Source organism: Talpa europaea (assembly GCF_964194135.1).
Source record: "Talpa europaea genome assembly, chromosome: 2".
Classification (NCBI taxonomy): Eukaryota; Metazoa; Chordata; class Mammalia; order Eulipotyphla; family Talpidae; genus Talpa; species Talpa europaea.
This window is the reverse complement of record NC_140068.1, coordinates 143,400,818-143,420,234: the sequence shown is the minus strand read 5'-3', so window position 1 is coordinate 143,420,234 and position 19,417 is coordinate 143,400,818. Positions and strand designations below refer to the sequence as shown.

Genomic DNA, 19,417 nt, shown 5'->3' with positions numbered 1-19,417 from the left:
AACATAGAGCTTCCATATGATCCAGCAATTCCACTCCTAGGTATTTACCCAAAGGACACAGAAACATCAATTCCAAAGAACACCTGCACCCCTATGTTTATAGCAGCACTGTTTACAATAGCTAAGCTTTGGAAACAGCCCAAATGCCTAAAAATAGATGACTGGATCAAGAAGATGTGGTACCTATACACCATGGAATATTACTCAGCATTCAAAAAAGATAAACACATGCAATTTGCAGCAACATGGATGGCGCTGGAAGGGATCATGCTCAGCGAAATAAGCCAGAAAGAAAAAGAAAAATACCGGAAGGTCTCACTCATAGCAGGAATGTAGAAAACTTAAATAAGGGACCAGGAAAATGAATAACTATAAGAAAGTGAAAATCAAAATCAACAAAAATCTATGAACCAGAGACACTTTTGGGGGGGTGGGTGGCGGGAGGGGAGGGATTGGTGTCAAAATGGGGGGGTTGCAATTTTATGGGGAATATAAAAATAAAATTTATCATTAAAAAAATAAATAAAAATGTTAACGTCAATAGTTCCTGAAAATAAAGTTTATACAATTCAATACTTATTTCTAATTTTTAAAAATATCAAACAAATAAAATTTTAGTCAATCAAGAAAATAAAAGTATATTTCAAGAAATAGCCAAACTTTTCCAGATGACCATACATTTTGAATTCTCAACAGCAAAGTGTGAGAGGTCCTACTGTTCTCTATCCTTGTCATAATGAGATACTGTCAATTTTTCAAAATGTTTCAAAACCTTAATTGCTATTTCATTGTGCTATTTCAATCTGCATTAAAATCACATTAAAATCTGGGCCTCCCCGGTGGCGCAGCGGTTGAGCGCTGGGTTGCAAAGCTGCCCACAGCCTCTGCAGGGCCGGTTCAATCCCCGGCCACCAGGTGAGGGTCCCACATGGCGTGCAGACCTCTTCTGCTGCCCGCAGCTCCCCTCAGCAGTGTACTTCGGTCCTTCTGCCTGGCTCTGGTGAATTCTCTCACCCTCCCGCGCTTTTGACTGTACCCAGTGCTTGTATGTATAAATAAATAAATAAATAAATAAATAAATAAATAAATCTTTTAAAAATTAAAAAAAAAACCCACATTAAAATCATTAACCTAGTGGTTAATGAGACAGGCACATCTTATTTTTATTTGCTTCTACAGATCTTCTTGAGTGAAGAACAAATGTTTTGCACATTTGTTACTTTTTGTTTCATTTTGTTTTGATTACACAATCGTGGTGTCTATGAAAGATTTTCATTGCTTCCTTCCAGCCTGTGTCCACTTACTTAGTTTCCTTGCTTGACTGCAGTGACTAGAACTTCCAGCATGATTGTGATCATTTTTATCTTCCTACCAAAATAACAGGAAAGTAGTCTTTGCTTATTAAGTATTGTGTTCCCTGTGGATATTTTAATGTGCCCTTTATCAAATTTAGAACATTCTTTTCTATTTTTGGTTTGCTGAGAATGCTTGTGTGTTGCTATGATTTGATATTTACCCTGAGTATTTTATCTCTTTTTTTCCCTTCCACCAAACCACCCAAGTCCTTATGCCATCAGCCTCTTTTCCCCAAGTACTCCACTCTTCCTCCTCTACCCTCTGGTAACCAGACCATGAGTAGACGTTGAATTTTGCCAAGTGCTTTTTCTGCATCTGTTGATGTGATCATATGAATTTGTTTGTTAATGGACTACATTTTTTATTTAAACCAGTCTTACATTTGGTTGCATGATATTATCCTTTTTATATATTGTTTGATGTGATCTGCTAATATTTCATCGGGGATTTTTGCTGTGATGCTTATGAAAAGCACCAGTCAGCAGTTTTTCTTCGAATGTTTAGTGGAATTTGACAGTGAAGTGATCTGGGCCTGGATTTTTCCTTTTTGGAAGATTTAACCTATGGATTAAATTTCCTAAACAGACATGAAAATAAATCTACATTTTCTTGGAGACTTGGACATTTGTGACATTCAAGAAATTTTACCATTTCATCTAAGTCACTGAATTTACATACAAAGAATTGCTTGTAATATTCCTTTGTCAGTTTTTTTTTTTTTTTTTTTTTTTTTGTCTGTGAGATCTGTAGAGAGGCAAGTTCTCTCCTGATAAATAATTGTCTCTTTTCTTCTAGATCATTCCAACTAGAGGCCTACTGATATTATTAGTATTTTCTAAGGGCCAGTATTTTCATTGTTTCTCTGCTTTTTTTTTTTTTAATAGAGGCATGTTTTATTGATTTATTTATTTGTTTGTTTGTTTTGGTTTTTGTTTATACATGCACTGGGTACAGCCAGAAGCGCGGGAGGGTGAGAGAATTCACCAGAGCCAGAGCGGGGAGCAGAGCAGGCAGAAGGACTGAAGTACACTGCTGAGGGGAGCAGCGGGCGGCAGGAGAGGTCTGCGTGCCATGTGGGACCCTCCTCCGATGGCCGGGGAGCAGCCGGGGATCGAACCTGCACTATAGAGGCTGCGAGTAGCTTCGCAACCCAGCGCTCAACCGTTGCGCCACCAGGGAGGCCCTGTTTCTCTGCTTTTTAACTTCATTGATTTCTGCTGCTGTCTTCATTGTTTCCTTCCTTCCTTCTTACTTTGGGTACATTCTGCTGATTTTTTCTAATTTTTTAAAGTGAGACCTTTCTTCATTTTTAAATATGCCTATTTAATAATATAAATTTTCTTCTAAGCACTTACTTAGTAGTATCCTACAAATTTTGCTATCTTTTTTTTTCCCCTCAAAATATTTTCTAATTTCCCATGAGACTTCTTCTTTGTCTGATGGACTAAGAAATATGTTATTCAATATTTAATTATTAGGGGATTTTCTAAACTCTCTTGACTTCTAGCCTAACTCCAGTATGATCAGAGAACATAATTTCTATTCAATTTTAAATCTGTTAAGGTTTGTTTTATGACCTGGAATATAGTCTCTTTATGAATGTTTGTTTTTAATTAGAATGCAGGTTCTGCTATTTTCAAGTGGAATTTTCTTTTTTTTTTTTTTAATTTTATAGAGGCATGTTTATTTATTTATTTATTTGTTTGTTTTGTTTATACATGCACTGGGTACAATCAGAAGCGCGGGAGGGTGAGAGAATTCACCAGAGCCAGAGCGGGGAGTAGAGCAGGCAGAAGGACCGAAGTACACTGCTGAGGGGAGCAGCGGTCCGCAGGAGAGGTCTGCGCGCCATGTGGGACCCTCCTCTGGTGGCCGGGGAGCAGCCGGGGATCGAACCGGCGCTGCAGAGGCTGCGGGCAGCTTCGCAACCCAGCGCTCAACCGCTGCGCCACCGGGGAGGCCCTCAAGTGGAATTTTCTATGTCATCAAATCCAGTACATTTATGGCGTGAAGTTTCTCTTTCGTCTCGAGAATTTTCTTCCATCATTTATTGAGACAAGAGTGTTAAAGATTCCAACTATAATTTTTAATTTGCATTTCCTTTCAATTTCATATGTTTTTGTTTCCTGTACTTAAAGAATCTGATGGTCTAGGGAAACATATTTAGTCTTATATCTTTTAGGTAAATTGTTCCCTGTTAGTACTTTTTGCTCTGAAGCTTACTTTGTATTATATTAAAATAGCCCACCATCCAGCTTTTTACAGAGTAAATTCCTCCATTCTTTCACTTTCAGGTTACCAGCATCATCATCATTTAAGCGGATTTCTTACAGACAGCATAGAGTTGGGTCTCGTTCTTTTATCCACTCTCTATAGACTCCTACTAGTCACTCTTTCTCAGCTCACACTATATTCACAGCAAAATAATGCATCCCAGCACACACTGACTTATATGTAAAAAATGTACAAATGTCCAGTCATACTTGTCTGATGGGTGGGATTCCACGAAATACCCAGCAAACGGGCAATAAATTCGGGGTTGCAGGTCCTTCACCAGCAGAGCCTTGTAGTTCAGGAGCTTCCTCCTTTCTGTTTTAATGAATTGGGCTTTCCAGTCCTCTGGAATGATAGGGTTTGGATTAGAGTCTTCTCTGTGCAGAAATCACAGAAAACAAAAGCTCTAGTAGGTTAGAACTCCGTTAGGAGACAAATTTGACAAACTAATAAATTGAACAGAGCTCCATGTCTGAGTGGATGGTTTCCCCTGGACTTACTTTATTTTGCAAGTTCCAACTGGTTATTAGGAAAATGTTGCCAAACCAGTCAGAGACACTAAGCCCTGACCTCATTTATGGCAATTCATTCAGACCCTAGTTGAACACACACATCAGCAGGCATAGTTATTCCTGCATGCAGCACATTATAAGAGCACTGTAGTTCTTTTTTAAAAAAATGATTATTTAAATAACAACACGAAACACAACAAAACAAAAACAAACAGACAATCATAAATCAGAGATATACTGCAGGGGAGGAGAAGGGAGGGAGGAGCACAGGGGACTGAGGTGATGGTGCACGGGTGCATTGGTGAAGGGAATTCTATGGGGACTACACCTGGGGCAGGGAGGCAAACATTGTTTGAAAATGAACAATGATGTAAAAAATTTAGAAATAAAATATTTTAAAAAAACAGGGTGGGAATAGCACAAGAGACTATGGTGATAGTGAACAGGTGAATTGGTGGTGGGAATTTCATGGCAACTACATGAAATTCATACATTGTACAAAAATGAAGAATGATGTAAAAAGTATATAAAATAAAATAAATAATACTTTGGTGTGTATAAAATAAATAAATATTTATTTCTTTATATTTTACATCATTGTTCTTTTTTTTTTTTTTTACAGTGTTTGCTTTCTTTTCTCAGGTATAGTCCCCATAGAATTCCCACCACCAATTCACCCGTGCACCATCACCACAGTCCCTTGAGCACTGCAGGTCTTAAAATTATTAACGGTTCACTAAAATGGCAATGGCTTTATTATTTTGGTAAGTTATAAAATTAGAGCATGTTTGTCACACCCCAACAATGCACAATGCTCGAGAGCATGCACAGTGGAGCCAGTTAAGACTTAGAAACAAAATGCAGCTCCATCACTTAAATTCTTTAAATTTCTTTCCTCCTCTGTAAAATGGAATCCTGATACCTACGTCAGAGGCTGTTCCTTTTCCCATTTGCTCATTCATTCAATCAATATTGATTGATAACCTACTATGTCCCAGACATAGTTCCAGCACTGAGAATACAGGGGTGAATAAGGCAAAGCAGGTCCCTGCTCTCATTCTACTGAGAGAAGCAAATAATGAACAAATAAATAAATGAGGTTATTTCAAACAGTGAGGAGGTGGAAGAAAGTAAAATGGGGCAAAGGAGGGAGAGTGGTTGGGAGGGAGTGGAGTGGAGTGGAGGTGTGGTTTGTGAAGATGATATTGAACCACAGAACACAGACAGAAAAGAAAAGAAGTTGCTGGCAGCATGGACTCCAGACAGTGGAAAGAACAAATACAAAGACCTGGGGCTGGGATGCACTTGGTGTGTCGGGTCTGAGGAACAAAAAGCAGACTGATTTGGGCTGATACATCACAAACAACAGGGAGACAGACAGTAAAGGAAGTTGAGGAATTAGGTGGGTCCCAGAGCATGTGGGGTAACATGTCAGGGGACCATTTCTACTATATTCATTCGCTGTGAAAATTTGATTAACATGGGCAAGGATATAGAAAAAACAAAAGTTAACTGTAACCTAGACAGAACCACTACTAACATTTTGGTATATTCCAGACCTTTCAAAATGTACATGGATCCACATATACACACACTCATACAAGAATGGGAATATTCTAGTTAACCTTTAACTGGTATATTTTGTCTCTCCAGTCACAATTAAGGCCTTAAGGATAGCAATACTCTCTATCTCTGGTGGTCATACACTAGGAGTATGAGCATAGACTTGTAGAACAACAGAAGGAACTGGATAGAAGCTTTCTTCATCCTGTAAGTACTGCATTCTCTCCCACACCTTGTTAGACAGAGATTACTTACCAAATATATTAATTTATTAAGAAGACATATACTAGACACTCACAATGCTTACTGAGGATAACAAGATGAAAAAATATATATACCCCCATCCAACCCCAGCATCATCCTTAGACCCAAAACAGAAGTACGTTGGCCCCACACTTATTTTTTTCCAGGTTTAAAATATAATTGACTTATTACATTGTATTGGGTTTAAGGTATGCAATGTGATTATTTGTAATGTGATCATTTTCCAAATTCCTGGGCCCTAGTAACCCCACTTTGGAGTGGCTTTCTCTGGCTGTACCCCTCCCCTGTAAGTATTTCACAAGGTCTAATGGATACGCCCACTTTGAATTGCACAACTTTACTCTGAACACATTTCAAGAACATTTCAACCTGAATGATCAATGTCAGACCTTTCCACCAGTTCTGCGCTATGATCCACACAAAAACTTCAAATGATTCAGACCATTCTTTTTCTTGGCTATTCCTGAGAAGCTCCATAATATCCTTAGGGCTTCTTTCATTCTCCAGCAGCACATGTTGCGCTAGAAACTTCAGTTTATGTATGATTTGCAAAGTCTGCTTTCCCAGTAAGATTGTAAGATTCTTTTGGAAAGGGGCCATGTCTTAATTATCACTGTATTTATTCTCACAGCATTTAGCAAAGTGCCATGCCTAGCCCTTGGCATCAATCAGATATAAATTATTACCAGTAAACTTTCCACCGCTGAAAGTCATTGGAAAACCTGATGCTCCTCCAGCAAAATCGCTCATCATTAGAGCAACCTTCTCAGGCAGTCTTCCCCCATTGGGTCTGGTGCAGTCCACCGTATTGAGGATTTTATGACCTGTTGAAAAATGAAGAGGCATGATATTCACAGTGAGGTCTCAAAAAACCTAGCTTGCATTCCCAAGGCAACAGTCACCCATGAACAGTCTGTGTAATCTGACTCTTTTCATTTAAAAACAATTGCTTATATTCGGAAAGAGGAGAGAGTAAGATTTCAAAACCTGAAGTCTTTAATCACTGGTTTTGAATTTTACGTGAATAAATCATCCCGTTCAGTTGGGTGGCTTCCGGATAGCCCATGAGGCCACTGTAGTGTCACTCCACTCCAGATTCACAGGAGACTACTTGGCTTAGTCAACTCTCTGCAGATGCTGAGCCCAGAGATGCAAGGGGAAGGTTGACAGGATCAACACAAATCTCTCAGCCTCCCGCAATTTCATTCAAAGCTCAATTCAGATGATTGTTGGGGCTGGAGGCCCCAACATATAGGCAGAAGTGTGTGATTACATTACATGATGATATATTAAAATAAAAGACATTTATTGAAAAAGGCACTTTTGAAGAAATCACTATAGGTGAAATACAGAATGTCTATTGCTTTACATATATTATTGCGAATTTCTTTTCTGGAAAGATTATGTGAATGATAGCCCATTTTTCTAAGACAAGGATAGACAAAATAAGATTCTATGGAAAATTAAGAGGGAAGGTAAGCATAAGATGAAATTTACGTTAGCTAGTATTATCCTTCCTGGCAGTAATATTTGTCATTTTTCATTGTTGATGAGGATAAGAAAGTACCTTTGTATTCCACAATAATGCAAGTGTCCATCTCAGGATGAACGCCATCCATCAAGATCATGAATCGAAGATTTTTGTCTACCTGGAATTTAACAATAAAACCAGCAATTGTGTGTGTCAGTTTGGCTTTTGAGTCAATATTTGATAAAGCTGTTACCTCTTCTGGAATTAGGTTCCCCTTTACTCAGTACTGGATTTATTATCCTCTGCTCTTCTACTATAGTTGCTACCACTGGTAAGAGGAAAGAAAAATTTTATTTTAGCTCAAATAAAAGTAGTTTTTAAACAGTCCCAAAGGACAATGTTTTCCTTAATCATTTTTGTTGTTGCAAAAGGCAAGAGTTTATTTCTTGTATCAGTGTTTTCTAGTTTTCTTGGTATAGGTCTTTCACCTTCTTCGTGAGGTTTAGCCCAGGTATTTAATTTCTTTTTTTTTGGTACAGTTGTGAATGGGATGGTTTTCTTGATTTCTCCTTCTTCGGACAGATTGTTTGCGTACAGGAAGGCTTTTGATTTTTGTGTGTTGATTTTGTAACCTACTACTTTACTAAACTGTTTTATTGTTTTAATTAGTTTATCTGTGGAGTTTTTAGGGTTCTCTCTATATATTATCACATCATCCACAAGGAGTGGTAGTTTTACTTCTTCTTTGCCTATTTGGATTCCTTGCTTGTCTTTTTCTTGCCTGCTTGCTCTAGCTGGGACTTCTGGTATTACATTGAAAAGCAGTGGTGGGAGTGGACATCCTTGATTGGTTCCAGATCTTAAAGGGAACGCTTTTAATTTCTCACCACAAAGAATGACATTGGCTGTAGGTGTGTCATATATGGCTTTTATTATGTTGAGATATATTCTTTCTATTCCAAGAATTTCAAGGTCCTTCATCATAAATGGATGTTGGACTTTATCAAATGCTTTCTCAGCATTTATTGATATGATCATATGGTTTTTGTTTTTGTTGATGTGGTGAATTATATTAATTTATTTTTGGATGTTGAACCATCCTTGTGTTCCTGGTACAAATCCCAATTGGTCATGATGTACCATCCTTTTGTTTTGTTTTGTTTTTTTAATAATAAATTTTATTTTTATATTCCCCCATACAATTGCAAACGCCCCATTCTGACCCCAATCCTTCCCCTCCCGCCCCCCACCCCCCAAAAAGTGTCTCTGGTTCATAGTTTTTTGTTGATTTTGATTTTCACTTTCTTATATTCATTTTCCTGGTCCCTTATTTAAGTTTTCTAGATTCCTGCTATGAGTGAGACCATCCGGTATTTTTCTTTTTCTTTTTGGCTTATTTCGCTGAGCATGATCCCTTCCAGCGCCATCCATGTTGCTGCAAATGGCATGTGTTTATCTTTTTTGAATGCTGAGTAATATTCCATGGTATATATGTACCACATCTTCTTGATCCAGTCATCTATTTTTGGGCATTTGGGTTGTTTCCAAAGCTTAGCTATTGTAAACAGTGCTGCTATAAACATAGGGGTGCAGGTGTTCTTTGGAATTGATGTTTCTGTGTCCTTTGGGTAAATACCTAGGAGTGGAATTGCTGGATCATATGGAAGCTCTATGTTTAGTAGGTCCAGAAATCTCTGGATTCAGTTTGCTAGGATGCTGTTGAGTATTTTTGTATCTGTGTTCATTAGGGTGATTGGTCTATAGTTTTCTTTTTGAAATTAGTGTAATGCTACATTTGTAAAATGTGCTTGGCAGTATTTCTTCTTTCTCAATTTTTTGGAAGGTATGTGATACACCGGAGGGCTTGCTTGGCTATTTGTATTTCTTCTTCTCCCTGCTGTTTGCTTTAGGATTTGTTCTATGCAGAGGGTCACTGTGCCATTGGTGCTGGCAGGCATCCCTTCAAGGTGCTCCTACTGGGAAATCAGGTACTGGTAGCCAGGCCAGGTATGGCATTGTCATGCCCAGCTTCACAAGGACTATGATGTTGTAAAATGGGCTAACGGGTCCTAGCACTGCAGATCACCAAGTCTCTGTATACTGCTGGTCTCTTCGCTATGTGGGCATCTTCACCTACAACATGGGGTGGGGTCAGTGCAAGCATGTAGGGTTTTGCAGAGATTCTAATACTGTCTGTGGGCCAAAATGCACTCATCCAGATGATCAATGCTCCCCATGTGGGCTGGGGCCTTCCTGGCTTTATTCGTATTTCCAGGCAGGATGTGTAGGGGTCACCAGCCTCTAACATTTGTGTGCAAATAGAAGGGTGCTCTTCCAGATGGTCGTTGCTCTCCTTTGGCTTCTGGGCCTTTGTTTCTTTAATCTTAAAACAGCTACACCACCTAAAATTCATCTCAGAAAAGGTAATTACAAAGATGTCTGACCTGCTGCCATATTCCAAACGGCACCACGTTGATATTAGTCAACTTGACACCACTCTGATTCAGATTCCAAAACACAGGCCTTTCCGTATTTCCAACATAAATGGGAATATTTGGCCTTCTCCCAGCAAGCTTCTTCAGTGTGGGATAACTGGAATCAGAAGGATAGAAAGGTTAAAAGGTTAAAAAAATAAAGGATCCTCTAGTACAAGAGACAGTTTGTTCCTGATATCAATACATTAGCCAAGAAGCAAGGAACTCTCTAGGACTTCAAGCAATGCATTTTTGTAATGGGCAGTACAAAGCAATTACTCATTTATATGATATTGTTCTTGCTATATAAGCAATAGGCAATTGCTACCACACACTACTGTTGTTACACAATGCATGAACCAGGCTTCTCACAATCTTGAAGTTGTGCAAGTTTCATTCCAGGAGATTGTGGGACAAAGGTATCATGCAGTAACAAGTTTATTTCTAAATCGCTGGGCCACAATCCACCTACTCCCCATCCCCCGCCCGCCCAGTGAGTTGCCCTCAACTTGCATCACAGGCAATTCATTACTAAAGCAGTTAACAACTAAAGTTTTTAAATGACTGCTTTTAGAAAATAATTTAGAACATGCTCATGTTTTAGAATCCCCATATACTTTGAAATATCAAGGAGCCAGTCAAGCAGCAAACACAATATTCTTAACTATGGACATTTTAATCGAGTATGTCTTGCATGTGAACTTTGTCATGCAGGGCCACAGACAAAGAAGGCTGAAATTGCTTCACTTTAGAACACTGTGGGCATAGCTAGATGTATTGGGAGCTTAGCAGTATCGATACAGACCTCTGATTAAGCATGAAGAAACAAGACCCTTAATTAAACCACGGGACTGGTAATATTCTCCCTCTTCTGCTAACAGTTCATTCCAAATGTGTCACTTTGTAAGGGAAATGTCTTTCACCTTCCTGTCTGGTTGCCTGGCTGTGCAGTTTGTGAAGTCGATACTCACAGCAGTATCACATATCTCTGGGTTAATGAAGTGATGGGTGAGGATGCTCCAAAAAAATAGGAGACCCTGTTGTGTTGGATGTTTTACACCAGAAGTTGGTATCCCACAGCAGCCTGCAGCTGCAAGCTCAGAATGGTTTTTATCTTTCTAAAACTTTGAAGAAAAACTCCAAAGGACAATATTTTCATGACACATGAACAGGATATGGTATTTCTTTCTTACTTTGTTTTTTTAAAGATCTATTTATTTATTTATACAAGAACCGGAGTATAGGCCAGATGTGGGGGAGGGTGAGAGGATTCACCAGAGACAGAGCAGGGAACAGAACAGGCAGACTGATTGAAATACACTACTTAGGGGAGCAGCGGGCAAGACAGGAGAGGTCTGCTGCGCCATGTGGGTATCTCCTCAGCTGGCAGGGATCGAACTCACACTGCAGAGGCTGCAGAAAGCTTCACAGCACTGCGCTCAACCACCTGTGCCACCTGGGAGGCCGAGGATATGGTATTTCTGAGGCACTGGCCATGAGTAAGGTTTTACTGGAACACAGGCTCTTTCAGCACCACCCCGGGCTGCTTTTGTGCTGTAACAGCACATGTGAGTGGTGCTGACACTGAACGTGTGATTTGTAAAAGAATATTTAGTCTGGCCCGTAACAGGAAATGTCTGTTGATCTCTGCTATAAATGTTGAAATAAAAAAGGAAGTCAGCTTTGATCATCCCTAGCCTAGACTTCTGGGTGGGACTGAAAGGACAGGGTAGATTATTTTTTCCCATAGTCACTCCTTCCTCACTCCCAAAGGTATAAAGTGTGGAAGCACCTTTTAAATTATGCTCTGTGAATGTAGGCATTTATCTAAATCAGTCCTCTAAAGGTTTCAATTAATCTTCATTCATCAGGGTCTCCCCTGGTGGTGCAGGAGGTTGAGCGCCACGCTGTGAAGCTGTTCACAGCCTCTGCAGCGCCGGTTCGTTTCCGGCTGGCCAGCAAGGGTCCCACATGGTGCGGCAGACCTCTCCTGTCATGCCCGCTGCTCCCCTCAGCAGTGTATTTCATCTATCTGCCTGTTTTGTTCCCCGTTCTGTCTCTGGTGAATCCTCTCACCCTCCCACAAATCTGGCCTGTACCCTGGTTCTTGTATATATAAACAAATAAATCTTTAAAAAAAAATCTTTTCATCATCCCAACTGTATCTACAGTGAAGTGAGCAGTGACTGCAAGTTACATAGGCCTTTACTGCAGGTTTCTCTCAGGAGTTGCACGCTGAGACTGTTACCTCAGGTGGTCCGAGTGCATGTGGCTGATGTAAATTAGGTCAGCTTGGCACAGCCGCTCCAGCCAATCATATGGAGGCTCATGTAGCAACCACCATCCTCGGGCAAAAGCAGGACCAGTTAACCAAGGGTCAAATACCATCCTCTTATCTCCCAGCTTGAGGTCCATGCAGGCGTGAGTGAGGTACGTTATCTGTCAGGAGAGAGTGCCATTCAGATTATGGCATCATTGCTGAAAGGTTGGGGTTGGTTTAGCTGACAAGTTATCATGGAGAACTTTGCTCCTAAGCACGTCAGAGGACTCAGCATGAGTCTTCACAGAGGTCACAACTCCCAGCTCAGGATACTCCCAGCTCTCTTGGTTGGTTTTAGGTGTCAAACCCAACAGATATACCTAGTTTTACTTTACTTAAATTAGCTCCTAAGTAATTTTTGTACAGTCTGCATTGCAAATTATATTTTGTGCCCAGACTAGTCCTTCACAAACAGTTTATAAAGAAAGGCAATTAGAGGTGTTATCACAGGGATTTTGGGATTCAAATGCCAGCGGAGTTGTGAATAGGAATATGAACCACTATTTCCCGGTGAACTTGGTTGGGTCGGCATAGCCAGACACCCTGATTAAATAGGCTTGCAAAGCATTCTCTTCTAAATTACTGTTACTGCTACCTCACCCTTTCAGGCTGTCAAGATCTTCCAAAAATGGCTATGAACAATGACTGGCAGGTCCAGGCTGGGGGATTCCAAACCAGTGCCTCATTTCCTTCTTATGGTCTGGCCAACTCACAGGAAAAAAGACTGCACCATTGTGTATAAATGCCAGGCAAAAAAAAAAAATAAAAAAAAAAGAGTGCATCAAAAGGCAGCGGTAAGGAGACAATAACTCCAGTGTGAAAAGTCAACAAAGAGGACAAGGAGAGATCAAGAAATCAAAGTAGATTTTATGACGCTTCTTCTGGGTGGTTTCCTATTTATTTCCTCAAAAAAGTAACTGCCCATTTTCATCAGCGTCTCAAACATTCCAGAAAAACAAAATTTTGATTGTTTACTTGTCCCAAATTACCAAAGTGTTTCCTCTGGTGGAAACTCTCTTCTAAAACTAGGAAAATTTATGCAAGGGTTGGTAAAAGATCTCAGGATATTTTACAGAAATATACAACTGGCCATTTTGTTTGGCCATAATCATCTGAAATCAAGAAGGATTTCTGAACTACCTCCAATAGCTTTGAAGACTCTCCTTTAAGACTTACTCTGAGTTTTTTTTTTTTTTAAAGATTTATTTATTTATACATACAAGAACTGGGTACAGGCCAGAGGATTCACCGGAGACATAGGGGGGAACAGAACAGGCAGATCTACTGAAATGAACTGTTGAGGGGCGCAACGGGTGAGACGGGAGAGGTCTACTGTGCCATGTGGGTCACCTCCCTGGCCAGGGATTGAACTCATGCTGCAGTAGCTGTGGATTGCTTCATAGTGCTGACGCTTACGCCACCAGCGAGGCCCCACGACTTCTCTGAAAGTGTTTTTTTTTTTTTTTAACAGTCTTTTGGTGGTATATTTCTTTGCCACACTTGCCAAATTCTGGGAGTTTCTAAAAAAATGTGCTCAAGAGTTCAGGATAATTTTACTATATGATTTAATTTGCCACCTCAAAGTTTATTCACAGTAATATAGGATGTGTGTGTGTGTGCGTGCAAATATAATTAATGGACATCTGGATTTTATTCTATATATGTAAACATATATTTATATATAAATGGATATCTTAGCTTTATTTTTACATGTATGAAATATATGTACTTATATTTAAATGGATATTGTAATTTTATTTGCTTACTTTTTATTGAATATTGGTTTTTAACACAGTATGTTTCAGGTGTACAGCTTCTTACTTTGACAACTATACATATCATACCCCACCCATCACCTAATGTCTAGTCACCAACTATCACCAGCCGACTCCCTTCTACCTATTCCAGCCCTTTCCTCCCCCGCTCTGGTTTTATTTTTGGTGCTTAAAACTACTATAATATTAACCTTTCCTTACCTGTACTTCCCCAAAAGCCAAATCCTCAGGAGGTCTGGGGTCTGCATCCCAGGGGTTTGGAGGATTCAGTTCCAGAAGTAGAAGTCCATTTGCTTCATCCCTTTCAATCACTAGAACCAAAGAGGAAAAAATCTAGATCAACAATGAAAATGACTTTTAAAACACATTCTTTTTTTTTTTTTTTTAGAAGTGAGGTACAGGCCAGAATCATGGGGGATGAGAAGATTCACCGGAGAGAGCTGGGAACAAAACAGGCAGATATACTGAAAACCATTGCTGAGGGGAGCAGCGGGCCAGACAGGAGAGGTCTGCCGAGCCATCTGGGTTGTGCTCAACCCCCAGTGCCACCACGGAGGCCCCTAAAACACATTCTTAAAATAGAAGTGCAAGGCCCAGATACACAGAGCCATCAAAACCCAAAGGAAATGCAAAATCAAAGGCGATGCTCGTTTGTGGCAAGCAATGTCTGAGATGGGGACTTAAACTCAGCACAGACACGTAAAGGGGAGGAGGGAGGGGGAGTCATGGAGGGCTCTAGGGACCATACTGAGGAGAAATTTCGATTTTATCTTGTGGCAATAAGGGTAATGAAGAATTATAAATAATCATGGCAGATATTGCTGGTGGCCTGCACAAAACTGGGGCTCTCCTTCTTCCCTACTGTTCATATCCTAAATTTTTTTGGAATGTCAATAGGCCTATCTGAAGCCAATGGTTTCCTACATTCCTCTGTATAATCAATGGTCCTGGGCAAAGTGCTGTGAATAGTATATATAATCTGGTTAATGAGATGTGAGAACTCTACTAGTGGAACTTCTAAGAACACTTTCATTTTCCCCCCAAAAAGGGACAAACTCAAAGGATCTGCACTTTCTGACCCTTATCTTTCCCGTTCTTGTTTGGAACCTGGTTGCCACACCTGGAGGAGCAGGAGCGATACTGAGTCCTGCAGTAAAGAGCACGGTATTAAGGATGATAGAGCAGAAAGGCAGAAGGAACTTGGCTCCCTAATAAACCACAAACTGCAGAACGGCCCAAGATCCTGCTTTCCAGCTTCTTAGGATACAAGAAAGACAAGCCCAGTATGGCTCAGGCCTTTCTTACTTGGGTTTTCTGCCATAATGGCTGAAAGCAGTATCTCACTGCCACAGCAAGGGAGTATTGGGAGTAGAACTGAGCTTTAGGCAGAGCGCTGAGAGACAGTTGGGGAGGAGCCAGTGGAGAGAGGCAGCAGCATGTGTGTGCGCACTCAGCACTCATGGGCCTTGGCTGGGATGACAGACAGCTTTTGTTTGGAATCCTCACTGCCCTGTCATCACTTAACAGCTGTGGGCAAGTTACTTGATTTCTCCATTCTCCTGTGTTTTCACTTCTATTTATTTATTTATTTAAAGATTTTTTTTAAGATTTTATTATTTATTTATTTTTTTACATCTTGTTCATTTTTAAACAATGTTTGCTTCCCACCCCCCGTCAGGTGTAGTCCCCATAGAATTTCCTTCACCAATGCACCTGTGCACCATCACCTCAGTCCCATGGGCTCCACCCACCCTCCCTCTGATCCTTTTCCCTCTTCCTCCCCTGCAGGATGTTTCTGAAACCTTAGCTACCTCCAAAGACAGTCAATCCTGAGAAATGCCAGTAATTTTATTAATGGCTAGATGAAGTAAAGGAAGACGTAGACTAAGGTAGTCCCAAGGAAACAGCATCACCCTCTTGCCAGCAAAGCCATTTTCCCAGTTTCTTCAAAGTATCTAAAAATGTTTGGCCTCCACTTTACAAATGTATATTAATTATATTCACTTCAAGATATTTGCTTATGGTAGAAACGGAAGTAAATTTATCAAAAAAAAAGCTTATACGGTGCATTTTAGAGATTTTTTTCCTCAGTGGATGAACAAAGACTTAGATATGCCAGCACACTTCAATTTCCATCTCGAGAGCCCACCCCAGAAGCAAGTGAAAAGCAGGGAAAAGGTTAGGGTGACTAGTCTTGGGTGGGTCTTGACTGATGATCTGAATTAGTATAACTAATCTCAGCTTAGTGTCCAGCTTCCCAGCGCAGTCCTACCCACTTCCTTTCTCCATTCAAACCTCCCAAACTTGCCTGCTGGAAAATGAATGGGGCTTGGTTTTTTTTAATTTAGCAATGACACCAGACAAATGCCTCCTCCAGTCTTCCTCTTTCTCCATCTCTCTCGCTTCTCCCCTCTGCTTCTTCACCTTCTCTCTGCTCAGATCCTCCCTTCCTTGGGTGGGACAGGGAACCTGGAACCTCCCCTTTTTATAGATACAACATCTAGCTATGACGTTCCAAACGAACATTTCCAGAAAAACTGAAGATCTTTTTGGCTTAGAATTTGCAACAGAGGCATCTCCATAAAAAGAGGGAGGCTTCATGTTCCCTGCCCCACTGAATGAAGGGTGGAGATGAGCAGCCAGGTGATGAACACTTGGAGAGATACAGGAGAAACAAGGAGACACAAGAAGAGACATGTGAAGAAGGGCCCACTTGCTTCTTGCCTTTGGACTTGCACCAGTGATATGGGGGACTTTGAGAAGACACGTGGAGTTGAGACATGTACAAACACTTCGAGGAGACATGTGGGTGAGATGTAACAGGATGGTCCCTGGGAGAGGGGAGGATCCAGGTTTCCTGCCTCACCTAAGGAAGGGTAGGGCTTATCAGGGAGGAGGAGAAGCTGGAGAGGAGCTGGGAGGAAGGAAGGAAGAAGGATAGAGAGCAAGGAGGAGACCTGGAGAAGGCACATGGAGCAGAGAGACATGAAGAAGCTGCACTTGCTTCTTGGCCTTGGACATGGGACTTGGGAGACAGGGAGGGAGACACTTGAAAGAGACATGGGTAAGAGATCCATGGGGAAGTTAACAGTAACAGCACTTATTTTGATTTTGCTCTTTTCCTTCCAGACTTGTCTGGCCCCTTATGCCCCTTTCCTATGGGTCCCCACCAGAAGGTGCCCTTGGACTTGTGGCAAGCCTTTGTTATCAGTGGCCCTGCTTTGAGCCAACCCTGTTGGTTGGGCATTTACCCACAAGGGGATGGGTGACTTTGGGTACTGATTTGGAAACTTTATTCTTCCTCCTCTTTTCTTTGCTGCATGCTAATTGTATTGAAGTTCTTTTCCATGAAAAGTCTTACACACTAGAGTATAATTTGTCTTGATGCAGGAGATGGTAGAACCTATTTAAAACAGGCAGGCTGGGGGTTCTGGGGTTCCCCGCTCCCTGCCCTGTAACAGATTGGCAAGTGAGGGGGCTGACAATGGCAGCTGATATCTTGGTTTATTTCTTGATTTGATTTACCCCTTTGGCCCCAAACTTGTTTGGCCTTTCCCTGTGGTTTCCTGCCAGACCCATGTGTTAGTTTTATGACTGATCCTGTTTGGCTGGACATTTACCCAGGAGGGGATGAGTCACTCTGAGTATTTCATTCCGAATATTCTTCTCTTATCTCCCCAGCATTCTCATCCTATTAAAGCTTTTACACTAAGATGATGCTTTGCCTTTGTGCACACATACGGTAGGGCCCCATTGGGCTCCTCAGTCTGCCCACTAACAGACTGATTGAAAACTAAAACTATCTTTTCCTAAAACCATGCGAGCTGGAAAGGGAGAACTTGACAGCAACTTCCCAGAAAACCACAATGGCTGCTGACAATCCTGGAGACAGCTGCTGCTTTTCTAAGTGCCTGGTGACATCCAGCTACAGCTGTCTGCCATAACTCATCTGAAAATGTTTACACCACTGACATCTAGATTTTCACTCAGGGCTCTCAACCAGATTTTTGGTTTGCCTCAATCCTTGACCTTTGTTTTCCTTTTTTTCCCATATAAATGTGTACTATTTGTAAAATAGATGCTTAATTTTTAAGACCCACTTACAAGACTGCCTCCAGAAACCAGACACAACTGTTTAACTAAACTGATGTACTCTTAGGACTGAGAGACTGATTCTCGGAAACAAATGAACTATGAACTTCTGATATGAGGCATTTCAGAGAAACCCCAAACAACTGCAGGAAAGAAAAATCTACCGCCCAAAAATGTCTTTTTGAAAAAGGAGGGCGCTAAGGCTGGGTGTGGTTGCATTTTTGAGAAAGAGATTGATATAAGGAGAACCTCCTCCCTTGTGGGTGTTTCTCTATTTCCCTGAAAGACCTAATGTCCTTATTTCATCTTTAGCTACTAAGCCTTCCCACTAACCTCACTACCTCACACCCAAAATCCCCTATCTTAGTTGAACTATTCAGATGGTGTCTAAAGCCACACAGTCAAGTTACTCTCTGGATTCTCTGCCACGAGTACAGGAGGTATACATATTATTAAAAGTTTTCTAATTTTTATCAAAAGAAAAAAATATTGCAGACATACCACCATGGAGGGGAGGTGCCATGCAGCCACCTTGGATTACAAGTCCCACTACACCATGAGCCAGACTTCCTCGGCTGGAGAGCTACTGGGAACTAAGAATGGAGCTGAGAGAATATAACACAGAAAGCAGGAGGGCTCAGTGTACCTGCTTCTCAGATTTCAACTTGAAATGAGACATATTTATCAAAACATGGAAGAGACACAGTGGGTAAGAGACACATGGGGCGGCTGGCAATGGCAGCTATTACCTTAATGTGTATCTCCTTTTTCCCTAGCTGAGACATTCCTAATGCCCTTCTTGTGGCTCCCCACCAGAAGCTACCTCAGACCTGCAGCAAGTTTTGGGGCACCAGCAGCACTGTTTTGATCCAATCCTGTTTGGCTGAGCATTTGCCAACAAAGGGATGGTAATTTGGAGAGTTTTAGTAGGAAACCATTATTAGGAATAATCTTACTTCTCCATACAACTAATTCTATTAAAGATAATTCACATTAAGAGTATGTTTTCTTTGCCTTTGTGCACATGGATGGCCAGATCCCTTTCAGAGCATGCAGCCCTTAAATTTGGATATCCCTCAGTAATGTGCTAACAGAAATAACAGTTTTGGTAATGATGTGGAGAAAAGTGAACCCTTACACACTGTTGGTGTGTACATAAACTAGTGCAGTCATCATGGAAAACAGTATTCCTAAAAAAATTAAGACTAGAAATATATGATCCAGCTATTCCACTTCTAAGTGAATAACAAAACACTAGCGCACAGGGATATATGCATCCCTGTGTTCACTGAGGCATCAGTCACAATAACCAACAT

The 19,417-nt window shown here is 40.8% G+C and overlaps 1 protein-coding gene across 1 annotated transcript in view; it reads right to left on the bottom strand.

The window, feature by feature from the left end:
* The window catches only part of LOC311188426 (cytidine monophosphate-N-acetylneuraminic acid hydroxylase), a gene marked incomplete at its 3' end in the record, with an annotated part of 58,422 nt that overhangs the window by 22,720 nt on the left and 16,285 nt on the right, over positions 1 to 19,417 (bottom strand). The window contains exons 4-9 of the mRNA XM_084259525.1: positions 14,211 to 14,320; positions 12,163 to 12,353; positions 9,885 to 10,032; positions 7,537 to 7,618; positions 6,656 to 6,793; positions 3,840 to 3,975 (exon numbers count right to left, since the gene is read on the bottom strand). Coding sequence (XP_084115651.1) covers positions 3,840 to 3,975; positions 6,656 to 6,793; positions 7,537 to 7,618; positions 9,885 to 10,032; positions 12,163 to 12,353; positions 14,211 to 14,320 — 805 coding nt within the window. The remainder of the gene's footprint in view (positions 1 to 3,839; positions 3,976 to 6,655; positions 6,794 to 7,536; positions 7,619 to 9,884; positions 10,033 to 12,162; positions 12,354 to 14,210; positions 14,321 to 19,417) is intronic.